General features: G+C 37.4%; 1 protein-coding gene across 1 annotated transcript in view; it reads right to left on the reverse strand.

Moving 5' to 3' along the window:
- LOC133522505 (uncharacterized) overlaps positions 1 to 9330 on the reverse strand; it is a 92910-nt gene extending 83580 nt beyond the window's left edge. The window contains exon 1 of the mRNA XM_061857862.1: positions 8991 to 9330. Within this exon, the coding sequence (XP_061713846.1) occupies positions 8991 to 9065 (75 nt within the window). The 5' untranslated portion in view covers positions 9066 to 9330. The remainder of the gene's footprint in view (positions 1 to 8990) is intronic.
- Between the last annotated feature and the right edge of the window lie 9247 nt (positions 9331 to 18577).

Raw genomic sequence — 18577 nt, forward strand, 5'->3', positions numbered from 1 at the left:
GATTATGTTTTTGTTGTTCTAATACAAAACGCACACACTGTTCTATGCACCAACACACAGGTAAAAAACTAGCGCGACCTAGCACCCAAACAGTTTCTAAATCCCGTCTAGAACCAAACTATACAAATACGTCGTGTAACCTCTCGCCTTTCATTGTTGAGTTATGGCCGATTCATATTTCATGTTGTGATGAAACAGTTACGTATTGAGCTATAAATGTGCTGTTTGTGGGGCTGGTGGTGGGTACCCAGCTATTAGTAGGTTATGTGATTAGACATGACATAACGAGACAGGCAGGCGGTCATTTCTTTCTACCTTCCGTAGTAAGATTAGTGCAAACTATACAGGGGCCTATTTCTAGTACGGTATTAGACTAATATTATTAGTTCACGAACTGGGGCCCATTTCTCGAACAAAATTAGGTTAATATTATTAGTGTGTTGTCATGCTCAATTATTATTAGTCTACAAACTGTCAAACCCATACGATTTGACAGTTTGTAGACTAATAATACAAGACTAATACCGTTCGAGACATGCCCTGTCAAGTCGCATGGATTACCATGGCAACGCATTAATACCTCATGAGACTGGCGGCATCACCTCTCTGTATCGCAAGGGAAATACGTTGAGAAAGGTACGCGCCAGCCCTGGGGTCCCCTGTGGTGTCGACCAGCCGCTCCGACAGTGCTCCCATGAATATTTTCATGTCGGCTGACCAGCCCGCGTAACCAACGTGCATATCGTTCACGCTGTGGCGAACGAAACGCAACTGTCACAGTCGCTCTTAACGCTCCGTAGCGTATCGTAGTCATCTCTCTCTATCACTCTTCTATATTAGCACTACAGTAGCAGTTGCGTTTCATTCGCTACAGAGTGTTAACAATTGGCACGTTGGCTACCCGGGCAGGGACCCAAAGTCTCAACCGAGCGCCGCAAACTCATAGTCGTCTTCGTCTAGCAACGTCGAGTATTTGCGGCGCTTTTTTACATTACCAAGAATTAAAAAAAAGAAAAATGGAAAAAAAGATTTTTCACCTTCATATTTTTTTGTTGCTAAAAGATAATAAGAGACTGCATTTGACGAATCAGAACTAAGCTGTGACCCTAGCTCAAACAGTGAATAGTTACGTAATATTTATTTTAGACTCAGGGGAATCTAAAGGGCCCTCCACACTCGTGCGCGTAGCCGCGAACGCGTGATGAGGGCCCTCGCGTCGATTTCGCAGATTGTTCACGGCTTCGCGCCTTATTCCCCGTTTTTTGTCAGTTTTTGGCTCGCGTCAAAGGAGACGCGAAACGCGAACTTACAAGACTCCACACTCGCAATCGCTTCGGGCCGCGATTCGCTCACGAGTCGGTTAATCTGTTAAACTGTCACAACCTTCTATGTCGGCTGCTTGGTTATATTGGGTGCGAACTAGATAACCAAAAATTTATTTGACAGTTCCCAGTTTGAATCAGTGGCTTGTTGCAAACTAAATCCGATCAGCTGACGATTCGGCGACACCTTGCCGTGAACCAAACTGCGAAATCGCCGTGAAGTTAAGATAGTGGAGTCTACGTGAACGTCGCGGTATGTTCGCTCCGCGAAGTCGCGCCGCGATTCACGCGCATAGTCTGGAGGGGGCTTAAAATAAGTGCTACGTTTCAGGTTTTAGACTAATCATTTAAAATGATTCGGTAGAAAAGAAGTACAAAAAAATACTGTACCTACCTACTGTTTAACAAAAAAAGTAGCGCTATTTTCTGTCGGAGAACAAGTCTAATTTTGGATCGCTAAGCCAACGGAATAACAGGCCAATTCCAACAATATGATGTGATACGATCTTACATGAATCCAATATGGACCTGCTGTTTTATATCAGTCTTCAACCAAAAACGTCACTTTTGACACTGACAGATACATTATGATTATGACGATATAAACGATATGATACTGATGTCATATTGGAATGAGATTGAATAACTAAAACTCGAATTGGCCTGTAAGTATTGTAATAACATCTATGAAGGATACCTTTGCAATGCTAATCTCGTGAATACGTCATATATTTTAAGCATATTTACATATAACATCTCATCCATAAAATATTTTACTGTTCTCTAAAATATTTAATATTAATTATGACTAATTTTACGAAATAGACAAGAAACAATTTCAATCAGTAACGAATTGCATTTGATTTGGATTCATTATTATTTTATGATACTTTTATTATGTCCAGTAATAAATTTATAGAGACCGGACGGAATGTCACTAATTCTGTGGAACGTGGACGGGTGCTGGTGTGGGACGCCACATGTGTAGACACCCTAGCCCCGTCTCATCTCCACGGCACAACTGCAAAAGCCGGCGCGGCGGCAGAGGCGGCCGAAAAATTAAAAAAAATCAAATATAGGGGTCTCGGCCCCGAATACGATTTCGTACCTTTTGGCGTCGAGACCCTTGGCCCGTGGGGTCCGAATGCATCTACACTGTTCAAGGAATTATCCAAAAAAATAGCAGAAGCTACCGGTGATCGTAGAGCTGGCAGCTTCCTCGCACAGAGAATAAGTATTGCGATACAACGAGGAAATGCTGCCAGCATCTACGGCACCATGCCGCAGGGGGATAGTTTTTAATTATTTATTTTAATATTAGTTTTATTTATTTTTAGATTTAGATTTTAAGTTTTATATGTATTATGTTGTGTTTTTAAATAAATCATAAATTTGTTTATTTAACACAATTTGATATTTAAATCACGGTCAGATGTTATCAAAGTGGTACAATGCCATAAACTTTGTACAGTCCGCACGCCCTCAGCAATATCTTTAAACTGACTGTGTATTAGATGTTTGTGGCCGAGTGTACTTATCTTTAACACGTTCAGCCGATAACATGGGAAAATTAGCCCTTCAGGTCTACAAAAATAATACCTCTTTTTACACTCCACTCATCAGAATGTGTGGTGAGTACAATGATTTGGTATTCAAAAATAGAGAAATTGACATTTTCGACTCACGGCTGGCAGTATTCAGGGGCAGTGTTGTCACATCTACCTACTTTTTGGTAGATCTACCTATTTTACCTGCGTTCTACCTATCTACCTCCCTCGGCCTGAAATCTACCTATTTTTCAAAATGGTACAATTGTAAGCAATTCTCAATACATGTGACGGAACATTACCTAATTTCTTTTCTACCGACTTTAGATTTGATTTAATGAAAACTTGCCAAAGAAACAGATTATACAAGCAGGTTTATTATACCTACAATGGAAATCCTAACTTATGTTTCAATTTCTTTAATGAACACGTGTACTAACGTCACAATATTAAAAACTTATAAATAATTCAAAACATTTTTTATCATAAAAATGTACTTCTATTGAGTGGTAGATCTACCTATTTTTCATTTTAAATTCCACCCATTTCTACCTATTTTTGCACCCTGTTCTACCATTTCGGCAAAATTGTATGTGACAACACTGTTCAGGGGTTAGTATCATATTGTCAAAAACGCAGGTCGTCTACAGGGTCAACTCACCTAAAAATCATTCGGGAAAATTGGCAGATAGTCTAAAACGTAAGCGGCCTATAAAGCAACTCTTCTAAAATCAACCCGATAAATAAGTGGTTTGTCCGATATGTAACTAGTCACTTTAGCTACTTGCCTTAGGATCATCTAGACCAATACACAAACAGGTTAAAAACTTTAAAAAGTAATTGATCGATAAAGCAACTCGTCTTAAATTTGATTCGTACAAGTCGTTTAATACAAGAATTTATTTATTTTACCCTCCCATACAAAATGGACTAGCTAAAATGTATGAAACATCCAGATATTTTTTTCGTGATTTCGGAGTTGGTCCCATAGTAAAAGTTGCTCAGTATAAGCCCAAAACCTCTCTGGCAACGGGAATGCACATATTTTTTGGCCACCGTGTATAACAGTCAATCAAATGGATTTTTACTATTATTTTTATAAGCTTATCATATTCTGACGGCGATTATCTGAAAACCTTTAACGAAACAAGGTGAACGAGTGAAAAAATGTAAATGCTTTACCGATCCAATTATTTGACCAAGTAAATGCGACCTCGATATGAATAGCCCGTTGTTCCGAACATCGCTCTGAATATGTCCGAAGTAGGGTTGCTGCTACTAATGAGACGATTTTTATTCGATAGTAGATTTTTTCTCGTTAGATTTGGAAAATATTTGGCCGTTTTCAATAAGAAATCGCAATTTTTCCCGATAATGTTTTTTTTTTTAATTTTCCGTTGAATATTGTATTCTATTTGGACGATTTTTCCGCACTTCCGCACGACTGGCGCCTATTTTACGTGACACGTGGGGGTGGGCTAGTCCTGCCAGCCCAGCTCCTCGAGGAATCCTATCAAAACTTTGATGTTGAGTAGGACCTCGGAGATTCCAATGAGTTACGTTACGACAATACTATGCGTTTCGCAATTTAGAGGAAGTTTTTTTGGACATACGATGCAATTGCGTTTGTATTGAACAAAATAGGGAACTCTTAATTATTCATTAAACTTTATCGAAATCTGACGAAAACAAAATTTACAACAATGTTATCACATCGTTATAAGAGGCCACGCATACAACAATACATTGCATACACGGTTGCACACCACCATTTTTAATTTGCAATTATTTTGTGTTATTTCATTGAAATCTCTTTTTTTGATGTCAGCATATAAGTTTGCTTAAAATTCTCCACCTACAAGCTTATCTTCGCAATATAACTTATTTGTATAACGCGAAAATATCACATTGCTGGGAAGAGCCATCCCTTCTCCTGGCCTTCGATCCAACATCACCAGTCCGTATAATAAGGATTAGATACGTCGATTTTACTTTTTGAATTCAGCTGAAGACCATGACTGTTTATATTAAACACCTTGTACATACATACATATATGAATACGCAAAAAACGTTCGTTGCAAGAGCAAATAAATGTTCTTATTCTACTCTATCAAAGATCAGATTTATTTTTATCTTTAATTTGATTTGAAATGTTCAAACCAGTGTTTGAAAAGTACAACTAGTATTTACTTGAAATAACTCATTAGCCTTAATCTGTTAAATAAATGATTTGAACCACCATACCGCGGTTAAAGTATATTGCGATTACTCAGTAAAGTGAATGAAGATGTCACCGGTTTCCGACCCGACCCCTAGTGCTAACCCTATCGATCTAAGGATCGAGAGAAAAGGTCGCACGCAAGCATCCGAGGCAGGTTCGCAAATGGAAGCCGGCGACATTTGAGCTACGCTACCATCATTCGCGATTTTTAATATTAATGTAAAAATATATATATTTAATATGCAGAATTTACCGGATCCGAGCCCTGGTGGCAATCCTATCGATCTAGGGATCGAGAGAAAAGGTCGCGCGCAAGCATCCGAGGCAGGTTCGCAAATGGAAGCCGGCGACATTTGAGCTACCCTGCCATCATTCGTGATGTTCATTAACAATTTATCGAAATTAGGATGCTGATGTTTAAAATGTATTTAACTGAGAACGGAAACAAGTGCTTGCTTAAGAATAATATATATTAATAGGAGGAAACCTTGAATAAAATTAAAATATGGTTGTAGTACATTCGGAAGCTAAACCTTGTAAACCTTTCGAATAAAAAAAGGTTTTAGTAATTCATTCTTCAGATCTCAATGTGCATATGCATAGTATCATATCATACGTAGAACTATCATACAAATACTCTTTCTTACACACACCTTGATATAAGGAAATAGTAGAGATTACAGCAACTCAAGTATAAATTTGATTCATCTAGTTGCAATACATTTTCGATGTGCACCTATATATTTTTATTCAAACTTAAAACAAACTTATCTCACTTCCTCGAACCCAAATAAACATGTAGATAGTGTGTAAACAATGTATAGTTAACCCCAGGTTATCAATGTAGTACGGCGCAAACATGTTGTTTCTGTATCTCGATCAAAGGTCTAGAGTACGCACATACTTGAAATTGACAGATGTATAGAAATACACCGTTTCTACCATGATTTTACAAGCACAAACTACCATACCACTTAGGGGCTAAGTAAGAAGTTGATCTGTGTATATTAGATTGTCCCCACATATTTATTTATTTTATTAACTCCCGGTGAAAAAAGGTAGAGGTATTATAAGCAAACCTGTGATAACTCGGGGGACATCTAGGAATTTTATATCGATAAAAAGGATGTCGATATAATTATGTATAATAATACATGTGCTCATTGAAAATTCTCGAAATAATTTTGATAAAGAACTCCTTTCAGGCATATTTTCTACAAAATAAATATATTTTTAAATATATTTAGTTTGTAGAACATTTATATGTTGTAAGTAACATCGATATATTTCATTGTCGATAAAATATTTTGCTATGTATAAGTTATATATAACTTCAGTATAAGTGCCCCGAGTTAAACCTGGGAAGGTTTGATTATAAGTTTAACGTGTGCGTTGTCTGTCTGTGCCATTGTATCTCAGATGAATTGATTAGAGTACGGTTATTTATAATGATTGGTCACTGAATGGTGCCGTTTTTTTAGGGATGGTTACTTGTGCACCTACAACACCAGAAGTCGGCATGAGAATTTTAGGTAAATATCTCCGTTGCGCAGACATGGGCGGATCCTAAAATTTGTGCGATAAGGACCACTGCAGCTTAAATGAAAAATCCTGCGTAAAGATCTCAGTAATCTAGGTTTTTTTCTCGACATTTTTCTCCTCCAAAACCAAACGCAACGAAATTTTGGGAACGGAATTAAAAATAAATGATCTGTGTCTATTTTGATTTTTGCGTTTATTATTGACGATTTTGTATGCTATGTTTACGGCACATTTATTTGGCCGTTTTTGGCGCTTATTTAAAGTAACCTAGTTCTTATAAAAATAGAATATCAAAAAAAGCAAAACGTACAGACACAGATACTGATAATTTTTAACACACATAAAAAAAATATGTAGGGCCAAAATCCAGAGAGGAATATGTCGAGAACATTTGTATGGAAAAATGATTACTAATGTTTCCTCTTAATCGGAATATTCCTCTCAATTCCGCTTCTACAGCTGCCTACGTCAATCATAGGGATTAGTTGCCAAGCGGATCCCAGGTTCGCGTGAATTGAGGCAAAAAGCTTATTTCTTTAGCTAACTAGCTTATTTTTGGACCCGGGTACGTCCTTAACCTACGTCCACAAGGGAGGTGTGGGCATTGTGAGTGTCATCTCGCTCTGTGTGGTAGGGCGCAGCACGGCGGATGTCATTCCAGATCTAGAGCAGAGCCCAACTGGGGAAGTAAGTACCTCCACCTTACAGAAAATCGCAGCCAAATAACACTGGACCCTACTCACCTACCTACCTTGTGTTCCTGCCGGTGAGTAAGGTTGCCGGAGCTCAACGAGGGGTGGGAGGGGGTTAGGGTCAGCAACGGGCATGTAGCTCCTCTGGAGTTACAGGCGTACATAGGCTACGGATACTGCTTACCATCAGGCGGGCCGTATGTTGTTTGCCACCGACGTAGTATCAAAAAAAAATTTCGATGTGGTAACAGCGTTCAATTCAAGTAGTTCAGCCTAATAACACAGTAGTGTCTGACCTCCTTCCATAAGTTCCTGGGTCACAGTGACAGTCGCCTCGGGGTCTCTATCGCACTTCCTATTCCTTGACGTGAAAAGCACAAACACGTGCTCACGTAGTGTTGAATAATAAAGTGGGGTAAATAGTGACCTCTATTGGTGTTATGTATTGTTATGCCACGACTGCCACGAGGGAAGGCAAAGTTTAGACTAAACCTCGCTTGCGCGAAGTAACCCAACCAAATTGTGGATACCGTTAAAAGGATTTATTTTGAGTATTGCATTAAAAAATCATATACCTATAAGTATTAGCTACGAGTATATTGACCCGACACTTACCTACTAAAGTTATCAATGTTTATTATTATTAATACCTAGAGGGAATATTTAATATTGTAAGCAAGCTCATAGTAAGTAATTAACATTAACATTTGTATAATTTTTTTCCCTTTTTTAAAACATAGAACTGTACAGACACACACATACACACACACCATACACACACACACGTCAGCCGTTTTTCTTTTCTTTATATAATATTTAGATTTTTTACATTGTCATTTTCTATCTTAGTATTATTATTGTGTTTTCACTTCTTCTTAAAGTAACCTGTTCACAAAACAACCTGTACCAATTTCTCCGGAGGAATCACTGAATCCTGAGTCACAGGCTTTGTCCTAGTTCAGGAAACAGAGGCTCAATCCTAATGGAACTGTTACAAACCTAAAATAAGTTTTATTTTGTAATTTAATGTAAGGATCACATTCTGTATGAGGTTTCAAGTAAATAAATTTATATCAACGCCGCGTGTTTGTAAACATTCACTACGCCCTTTGACTAGGAGCAAAGATAACCATTCTTCGTGCATATAGCCTGTAGCTGTAGCGGTATAGGTACCTACTCTCATATTTACGGAAACCGACTTGTTTTAGTCGATATTTACCTACGTTGTGAAGCTGCACCGATAGAGTTAATATATTTTTAAAAGGCTTTCAGAAAAAAGTTTCTGCGGGTCGGAAAAATATTACATGAACTTCTAGAACGGTGAGGTCTCATGAAGGATATTTTTTTTGTGACACCATTTAATTTTTTGTAAATCCTTAGATATAGACAACTCAATTTTATCAATAAAAAAAGCGCAAAATTTAAATAACAGGTGCCAAAGTCTGATCCCCAATAGAATGATAAAATTACGCGTTCATTTTTACTGACAATTAGGTTTGCCAAACTATATATTATGGGCTACTGATAGAGTAGGTAGGTATAAAAAGTGGCTGTGACATAATCGGACAGACAGACGGATATGACGAATCTATAAGGGTTCCGTTTTTTGCCATTTGGCTACGGAACCCTAAAAATCAGAGTGACTGTGTGAAACAATTTCCTTACCTTTCCTTGTGCTATGACAGCCACATACAAGCACGCCACCGCCACACACACTGACAAAAACTGTCTACAACCCATTATCACTTTTCACTTTATAATATCCAAATTACAATAACATCCCCCACACGCCAAAAAATAATGTCTAATTCGATATATTTATACCTAAATTAACAGTAAAAAAATGTCATGATTAAAAACAGAAAAAAAAAATTGTTAACACTTTAGTCGATAATATTTACTATGATCGCATCACTAGTTCGAAATAAAATAGTTCGTTATTCGCGTTCGGTTTTTGAAATAATGAGCGCGCGCGCTCCGCGGTGTGGTTCGTAAGACTGGCTGGCATTTGGTAGTGTTGTGGCTCCCACCCGGCGTTCGTCCTTGATCGATACATTGTTCTATGGTAGTTGAGCATCCGTGGATAATCGCGAGTGCATAAATTTGCTGTCACATAGTATTTTATTGGTTGCAATCTTGGATGTTACATGCGCTAATTGCCTTGATCTTAGATCTAAGTAGAGGGATTACCTGTGATATGAAATACAGTGTGTGTATGTGTTGTGTGTCATGTGTTGGCTATTTGTCGATTTTTCATATAATCTGTAATCAAAAAATAGTTGATTAACGTACTTGCACATAAAAAGTAGTTAAATTCGCTGAAAAAGGACACTATGTAGGTGACGGTGCCGTAACACAAAAGCTAAAATAGTACATTACGATACAAGTGCGAAAAATAGGAATTTCGAAACGAGTGGCGATAAATTAAAACACGACCGAAGGGAGTGTCTTAAATCGACACGAGTTGCGAATTACCTATTCGCACATGTATCGTACAACGTTTTACAATTAGTACGGTCAAATTAAGTCAAATTTCACAAAAGTCAGGAACTAATTCTAAGGACTAATAAAATCACTACGGATTGTTTTGTATGGGCTAAAAATCGAACTTTATACAATCGTTACTAAATTCACCCCCCCGGAAAGGGATGAAATCGGCTGAAAATAATGTAATGGTTATAACTAAGAAGAGAAAAAAGGTGTACTCGGTGCAATTTGGCGTACGTTTTACAACACTTATATCTAAATTCGCACGTGTTATTTATGTTAATTTAAGCTACGGAACAGGTAAAAAAAAAACAACATACAAAAAAATCTATTTTGGCCATTGCGGGTCTGGGGAAAGTAATGTACTCGGTGCAAATTGAGTCAATAATTAGAAAAAATATCTAAATCCAATGTCAAATTCGCACCAGGGTGCGACACCCGGAAAGTAGTTTTTCATGTTTTACTGTCGTTGTACTTCGGGGGAAATTTTAATACTATTGTAAATTAATGCAATCATATTTATTTGATTTTGTTTACATTCGCACCCCATAAAAAATTGGCATTTTTATACGGAACATGCAGTTTTTTAATCAAGTACCAAAAACGTAGAGCAATAAATACACAGAAGCGACAAGCGCGTGATTAGTGGCAAGAGAAGGAACGCGCGTAGATGCACCGACGAAGCACGGCTGTTGAGGCACGAGTAGTGGCATATACTGCAAAAATTGTAGGGTTTCTGAGTATGCAGACAGACAGTCAACAAATTAAATACAGGTACGCTCAATGTTTGTTAAACGCGTTGAAAAATCGCGTTTTTCCATATACTTACGAAAACGTTAGACTACTTAGTTCACTCAATGATTGTTTAAAACAATAGTTCCGTTTTAATGCCAGAAGAAAGATTTGTGCTCGTTGCCCGTCAAAAGTGTCAAACAAACTGTCTCGGAACAATCGCTGCGCGTAGGGTTTGAGATCCGGATATCCGGAATATCCGGATATCCGTCAACTATAAGATCCGGATCTAGCGGGTCATAAGATCCGGATATTACGGATCCGTTAAATATGGTTATTGACCTATAACCGAAACAATTTTCTAATGAAATTTATGAATAATTTCATACCATTTTGTCATTTAAATATAGTATTTTCATATATTTAATCAATTCAAATACTAACAGCACATCAATTTTGATAGGTACATCATGTCACGCAGTAACTTTATACAATGAATGCGAATGTTGCTTAATGCAAACATTAGATCATTGGATATCCTGATGACTTGGGGCTATAGGCTCAAAACAAAAGCGACCTGGAGGCCAAGGCCAGGATAGTAGAGTAGGAAGGAGAGAAAATTGGTCTGATAATCAACCACTAGAATATCTCCAAATGAATAGGGCTAAGATGGTCGGCTCTTTATCATTTGTCATAAAGGGCATAGTGACAAGTGATAAAAATAGAACCATGCTGCCACCGCAGATCGAAAAGAAAAGACCTACCTAAAGTAATCGGGAAGAGGAGATAGATGTTCGAATCCAAAATGCCCTAAGATGCTCAGCAGCGCTTCACCAAGTTCTAGTATCCAAGCTGATCAGTAGACTGTCCATGATTCAAGTCTATAAGACAATAATTAGATTTTGATGAATGGCATCGGTAAGTATTACACTTGGACTCTGAATCAGAAAAAAAAGAATAAGTTCTTAGTTAAGAAGACGAACTTCTGGCGGAATATTCTGGGACCTATCAGAGATGAAGATAGAGAAGATGAAAGCGTAGGAAAAATAGGGAGCTAGAGGAGCTAGTTGCGGCACCCAATATAATTAGCGAGATTATAGCCGCACGACTTCGCAGGCTTGGTCACTTGGAGTGGACGGGAGAGAATCGGGCTGTGAGAAGATAGAAGCGATGTAGCCCTAAAACGCCCTCGGAGTATCCATCTAGCGTGGAGTGGTGCAGAATAGAGCAGAGTGACGTTGTTCTTGTGTCAAAGGCCAAGATTCTTTTTGGGTCACTGATCCAGTGAAGTAAGTAAGTATTGCTTTCATAGTTAGTATTTCATAACGAATGAACACGAGGTGAGGCATTGGACGTATTTCCAACTATGCACCAGCAAATCCAGATATAAACCTTCCTTATTAAGTACGGTTTTAGAGATAACATTATGTTAGCTATTATAGTAATCAAGTAATCATTTAAAATTGGTTGGGGTAATATCATTGTATTAAAACATAGTTAAAAACGTTATTTCTGTGTTATCTAAATCCGTTTATTCGGATATTTATTTTGGTGGATATTCGAATAATTAGAATATCACAATATTCTAAATGCAAACCCTATATATAACGTCCCAGTAGTGACACAAATAGGTAATGTAAATACTGCGAGGAGGATCTTGTTTAGGAAATAATCGGACAGACAGACGGACATGACGAATCTATAAGGGTTCAGTTTTTTGCCATTTGGCTACGGAACCCTAAAAACAGCGATCGAGTATATTCCTTCAACAGGATGCTCTCCTACAGCATATAAAAAGGGCTTAACAGACCCACATTGGGACCAATTTACCTGAATAGCGACCCACAAATGCTAGATTCTTGCAACTAGGCTTGGCGAAAGAAAAATGATGGACCAGCGTACACCTCTTTGTAGAAAACCCTTCCTGATGCTAGTCTCAGCTGCAAGGAGCTATTGTCTTGCAAGTGCAAAGAACGCTGTACAGGGTGTGGGTGAGTAAAACACGGATTTAAATACACTATGCTTTGCGCATGCGAAGGTGCATGCTCTGGGACAAAATAATACGTAAAAAAATAAATATTTTTGTTTAATTAGAAATAGAAAAAAATAGAATTTGTTTAGTGTTTAACTTTAATTTATTGTAATTTACTCCGGATCTAGGAGTAAATTACAATAAAACGATCTCAGTATTCTTAATTTTGATAATAATACTTTTATCGAAAATATTACTTTACTATAAATATCGTTCAGCAAGTTACCTTTACTTAAACATCATTTGCCTTGCAAATTGTATTGAAACAGCCATCCGACTCTTGGTGGTGTCATCCGGTATGAAACAAAAATAGTGTAATTTGCTTGTTTATAAACCGATTTTCAAAATTTTAATGGAGTTTTATAGCTTACTAATGTAGCATTCATATCTTGATACAATGTTTTCCTGTAAAGTTACTAGTAAAGTTGATGAAAACAAAAAACGGATATTTTTTCGAGAAAATTTAAATAAAACTTAAAATTTCTCGCAAACTATGGTATTTACAAGGTCAAATGTATGAATGATATTGTAGCGCATTTAATTTTGCTTTTTATGATACCCCACATAAGCTTACATGTGATATACTTTCTGTGGTATACGCAATATTCTGAACATGGCACCGGCCATTTTGATGACGTCATAACTGGTGACTTAACCACGTTAGAAACTGTCTCCCGATGGTTTTTTTGTCAAAATAACATGCTTAACAACATACTAAAATATGGTGCTGGTTTCATCAAAGGCACCTTTTGGGCCCTATATGACCTAAGGGAAGCGACTTCATACCTACTCTTATAACATTTTTTTATACATTCAAACACATTTGAATAAGTAGTCGATAAAGCGGTCAAACACCGATAGATTATTAATATGTTGTAACATGACATCACTATTTTTGATCTCACATAGACAATTTACGCACAAACTTGCATTTCATTTTTGGTCGCACTTTTGAAGTTTGACAGTCGTTCTTGATATTCTATTTCTATGTATCCGGATCCGAAAAATTTTCGGATATTGCAAACCCTAGCTGCGCGCTGCGCTATCTCCCCGCCCCGCGCGCCCCGCGCCGCGTGCGGCCAACCACCTTCGCTTGCAGTTCGTTGCGATTAATTCTATTAACTTTTTGACAAACTTCCGGTAAAAAAAATCTATTTTTTATTTAGTGCAAATGTAGTGTCTTTAGATAAGTACCGTTATTAAAATTTTCACGTCTCTCTTAATTTCCCCCGAAGCACAATGTACAAAATAATTAAAAATACATGTTCCATAATTTGCCCAGGCGTGCAAAGTTAACTGAATGTTTATAATGTTTTAAAAAGCTTAACTTGAGATTGCACCAACCGACTGACTTATCCTCGAGCCGCAATCGAAAAAAAAAATTTTTTTTAGGGTATTATACATTGCACATCTTTTTAATTAAGATATACTATGCACCAAGGTGTTCTCTATACACTACTTAGCTTGAACCCAATAGCTTTTAATTTACTCCAAAATTACGGCACTTTATAGTTTATACCTAAAATTTAACGGTCTTCCGTACATAATAGAAACGGTGCAACTCGGGGGAAATAATCTAGTTGCGCCATCTAACGAATCCAAAAAAAGCACGACTACACGACTTACTTCCATACTTTTCCTTAACTTAACTATACTAAATACATATGGCCCTTTAAATGTTCGACACAGTAACATAATATGCTAATTTTCGCACTAGTGCGCTAAAGTCGCACCATATGTACTGTAAAAACTCTTTTCAGTCTGCATTACAGTCACAAATGGTGCAAAAAGTTGAATTGCAAATCAATCAATCAATCAAATATTTATTGATAAAATATAAGTATTTTACATGTCAACACTTTTCAGCTAATGGGATTACACATATTATTATATATCTAAATAAAACATTCTATAACATATCTAGGGTACATCATTATCTTGACCCAAACAAAAAATATAATTTATTTTTATTCAAATTATACCGACTATTTTTTATTCTTGCATTTCAAATATTTGTATTGTAATTAAAATTCTGACTCCGAAAGAAAATCGGTTACCTATTATGATCGTAATTCCGAATGAACAGCAATGAAATTGCGATGGTGATGCTGTGGGCAAATAGGTCAAGAATGCGCCTTAAACGATCGTATACTCGTAATAATGAGTTCAGGTTTCCAAATTTTTTTACTTACACTTTTTTCTCAATATGTTCTTGGTGTTTTCCGGAGGACTAATATTCTTCTTCTTCACTGGCTCAGTGACCCAAACAGGATCTTAGCCTCTGTAACAAGAGAGCGCCACTCTGCCCTATCCTGCGCCACTTCACGCCAGTTGGGTATTCCGAGGGCGAACAGGTCTTTTAGGACTTCGTCGCTCCAGCGGTATCTGGGACGCCCAGACGGACGTTTTCCACCCGGATGCCCCACATACGCTCTTCTTACGGCACGATCCTCTCCCATCCTCTCTAGGATCCGGAGGACTAATAGAACTAGCCAATATAAAAACGAGTCATGTTTTTTGGGCAAATGAGTTTTTAGTTCTTCACGCTCACTGGTACTATTATTTTTGGATAAATAAATAAAAATTGGAGGTATAACAAGTATAGTTATTATTAGAATAAAATAAGTACCTCACAGGTATCTCATAGGTAAGCGTGTTCCACCGTAGACCGCATCATCACTTACCATCAGGTGAGATTGTGGTCAAACGCTTGCCTATCCTCCATAAAAAAAGTACTTATTAGTATTGCCATTATTTCAAAGAAGGTACCTATTACTTATCTATTATTTAGTAGTTGATATTTGCTAACTGACGGCGTATTCAGCTATTGTTTAGGTAGCTTTTGACCCCGTCTGACGTTGACACTCGATGTTTATGTAACTTGGTTTAGCCTACTCTTGCAAAAGGAAGGGTAATGTCTTCAAATACCTATACGTAGATATTGATGTATGTGGGGGCGAGATAAACATAGTTTATTTTCAAAATAGGCATATTACGATGCGATTATGAACGTCAAATAAAGCTGCGCCGGCTACCCTATATCTCTGACCCGAGAAGATTTAAATCCCTCCTAAATTGTAGGAGGGTATCCCAATATGGGACCGGCAAGAAACTCGGCAAGGTGTATTGGCGTATTTTATATTATAACTAAGCTGAACGTCTACTTTTATAGTCAAAGCTCTATAACAGTGGTCATCCGACATGTTTGAGTTATGATATTTAGCTTACTTATATTATTTTTTGTCACTTTCGCCACTGGTAACTATCGCTCATTCTCGGCGTCATGGCAACCAAAAGTTAAATTTATTTAATTTTCATGGGAAATAGCATTGATTGTCAACATTTAATTGCTCAATTAAGCATATTGTCTATTGTCACGTGACAAATTACAAATGGATTATGCTGAACAATTAATTGACTAGCCATTCAATGCGACAGGACAAAATATTTTATATACGATAAGTAGGTATTATTGAGTTGTTTATTTGACCGAAAAACTTCATTTATAGCTTTATCTCTGTTTTGATCTACATACCTACAAGATTGCCTGTCAAATGTCAAAAGTACGACCTGTCCAAATTATGTCAACTGTACCAATTTCTTAAGAAGTAGAATATATCTGCGAGCAACGCACGGATTGCGGAGGATGCGGGTTCAAGTCCTGCCGGAAGCGTAACTTTTTTCCTTTAATATAAAATTTTGACATCAACCGTTATTAGAAGTATTGAATTCAGAAATAATATATGATTGCGTACCTATATCATTTGTTACTTTTGTAACCAGTATATATATATTTTTTTTAATACTAGGTGGCAAACAAGCATACGGCCCGCCTGATGGTAAGGTGTAACCGTAGCCTATGGACGCCTCGGGAAAACCTCGGCAGGGAGCTCATTCCACAAATATGTACATATAATCAATAAAAATAATCACGCACCAATCTTGAATACCTTACCCTTTGGCACTCGAGCAGCCGCTATGTCGAAAATGGTCACTTGTCTTCAATTGTAGGCAGCATAACTCTCAATTTATCGAATGTGACGCTATTTTTAACATTCGTGATACCATGACCTGGACATAATAATAATACCTACTTCTCAATACTGCTTAAGCCGTCATTTCCGACAAAGTTAATAAGCTTTTTCTTCCACATTGTCAATTTTCCCACGCGTCTTACGCACACAGAACACAATGCATTCCTCGTCTATCTCTTGCTGAGAGACTGACACATATGGATATAATTGTTAGTGGCTTATGCGAATTCCAACAGTAATAGTCAGTGGTCTGAGGGCATGTTTAACTTGTTACAGGTGTTTCATCGTGGTAAATACGGGCACAGTTCTAATTAAAAAGTGGTACAGTCACGTCTGAAAATATCGGTACGAAAAATGTGCCAGAAATATCTATATAATTTGCTGCCGCTACTACTTTTTTTCGTAAATGGCTTATACTCCTCGCCAATAGTAAGGTGGAATCTGCCACACGACCGATTCGAAGAATGACTAAGACACGTTTAAGATCTTGGAAAAATCTTTAAAAGATCGATAACTAAACGACATGTCAAAATTGACGTATATTTCGATTCCGCTGTGATCCCATTAAGATCTATCTACGATATACTAACGTCAAAGTGACATAGGTTGCCCAAATCGAGCTGTTTGTGTCCATTATACGACATACAAACGATATCTAAATGGGAACTTATCTAAACAAGAAGTTATCGTTATCGTATCTCATTCTTCGAAATCGGGCCGATAGCTTACACAGTGAGAAGTTCTGTAGAAGTATACTTCAACCTTCAAACACCTTCTGTTTGAACTTACAGTACAGCGACATTGACAGGACTCGTGTTTACTACAATGCTTGTACTACAAACAAACAATTTGAAGCAGATGGCCGCCATTACGTAACGGCGCGCGCGCAGAAGCACGTGATCCGTGACATTTCACCGGCGGAAGCCTAAAGAAAGGCCTGAGCGCGGGAGACTGCTTATTGATGTCCTGTTTGCATTAAGCTTTTTTTTAATGAAAAACTAAAACTGGCGGCAGAAAAATGTACAATAAAAGTTGTCACAGCTGAGGACAACGTGAGTAGGTAATGATTTAATCAAACAGGTTAATACAGAATGTTTTTAGGGTTCCGTAGCCAAATGGCAAAAAACGGAACCCTTATAGATTCGTCAAGTCCGTCTGTCTGTCCGTTTATGTCACAGCCACTTTCTCCCGAAACTATATGAACTATACTATTCAAAGTAGATATATTCTATGAACCACATTAAGATTTTTCACACAAAAATAGAAAAAAAAACAATAAATTTTGGGGGTTCCCCATACTTAGAAGGTTTCTAATATCATTTTTTTTCTAAACTGAATAGTTTGCGCGAGAGACACTTCCAAAGTGGTAAAATGTGTCCCCCCCCCCCTGTAACTTTTAAAATAACAGAATGATAAAACTAAAAAATATATATGATATACATTACCATGCAAACTTCCACCGAAAATTGGTTTGATCGAGATCTAGTAAGTATTTTTTTTAATACGTCATAAATGGTACGGAACCCTTCATGGGCGAGTCCGACTCGCACTTGGCTGCTTTTTTTTTTTACTTTGGGCATGTCCATAGGAGAGACGTGAACATATTCGTAATTGCTGTGTATATCCCCCAAGCCATTTCCTGAGACGTCGGTATAAGTAAGTAAGTAAGTAAATATTCTTTATTGCACCAACAATTATACATTTTACATACATGTAAAACTACAAATGAATTTTAAAGGAAAATAGAACCAGGTAACAACAGGCGGTCTTATCGCTAAAAAGCGATCTCTTCCAGACAACCTACACACACAGACACACAGAGACACAGACAGAGTATAAAGCGTATATTTTTTCATAGCGGATCTAAAAAGGTTTCAAAAGTATATATAATTCTGTAACAGCTTAACAAAAAGTGATGGTTCTATATGTAGAACAATTAAGGCTGTAAAAGATATACTTGTGACCGT

Source organism: Cydia pomonella, chromosome 11 (assembly GCF_033807575.1).
Source record: "Cydia pomonella isolate Wapato2018A chromosome 11, ilCydPomo1, whole genome shotgun sequence".
Classification (NCBI taxonomy): Eukaryota; Metazoa; Arthropoda; class Insecta; order Lepidoptera; family Tortricidae; genus Cydia; species Cydia pomonella.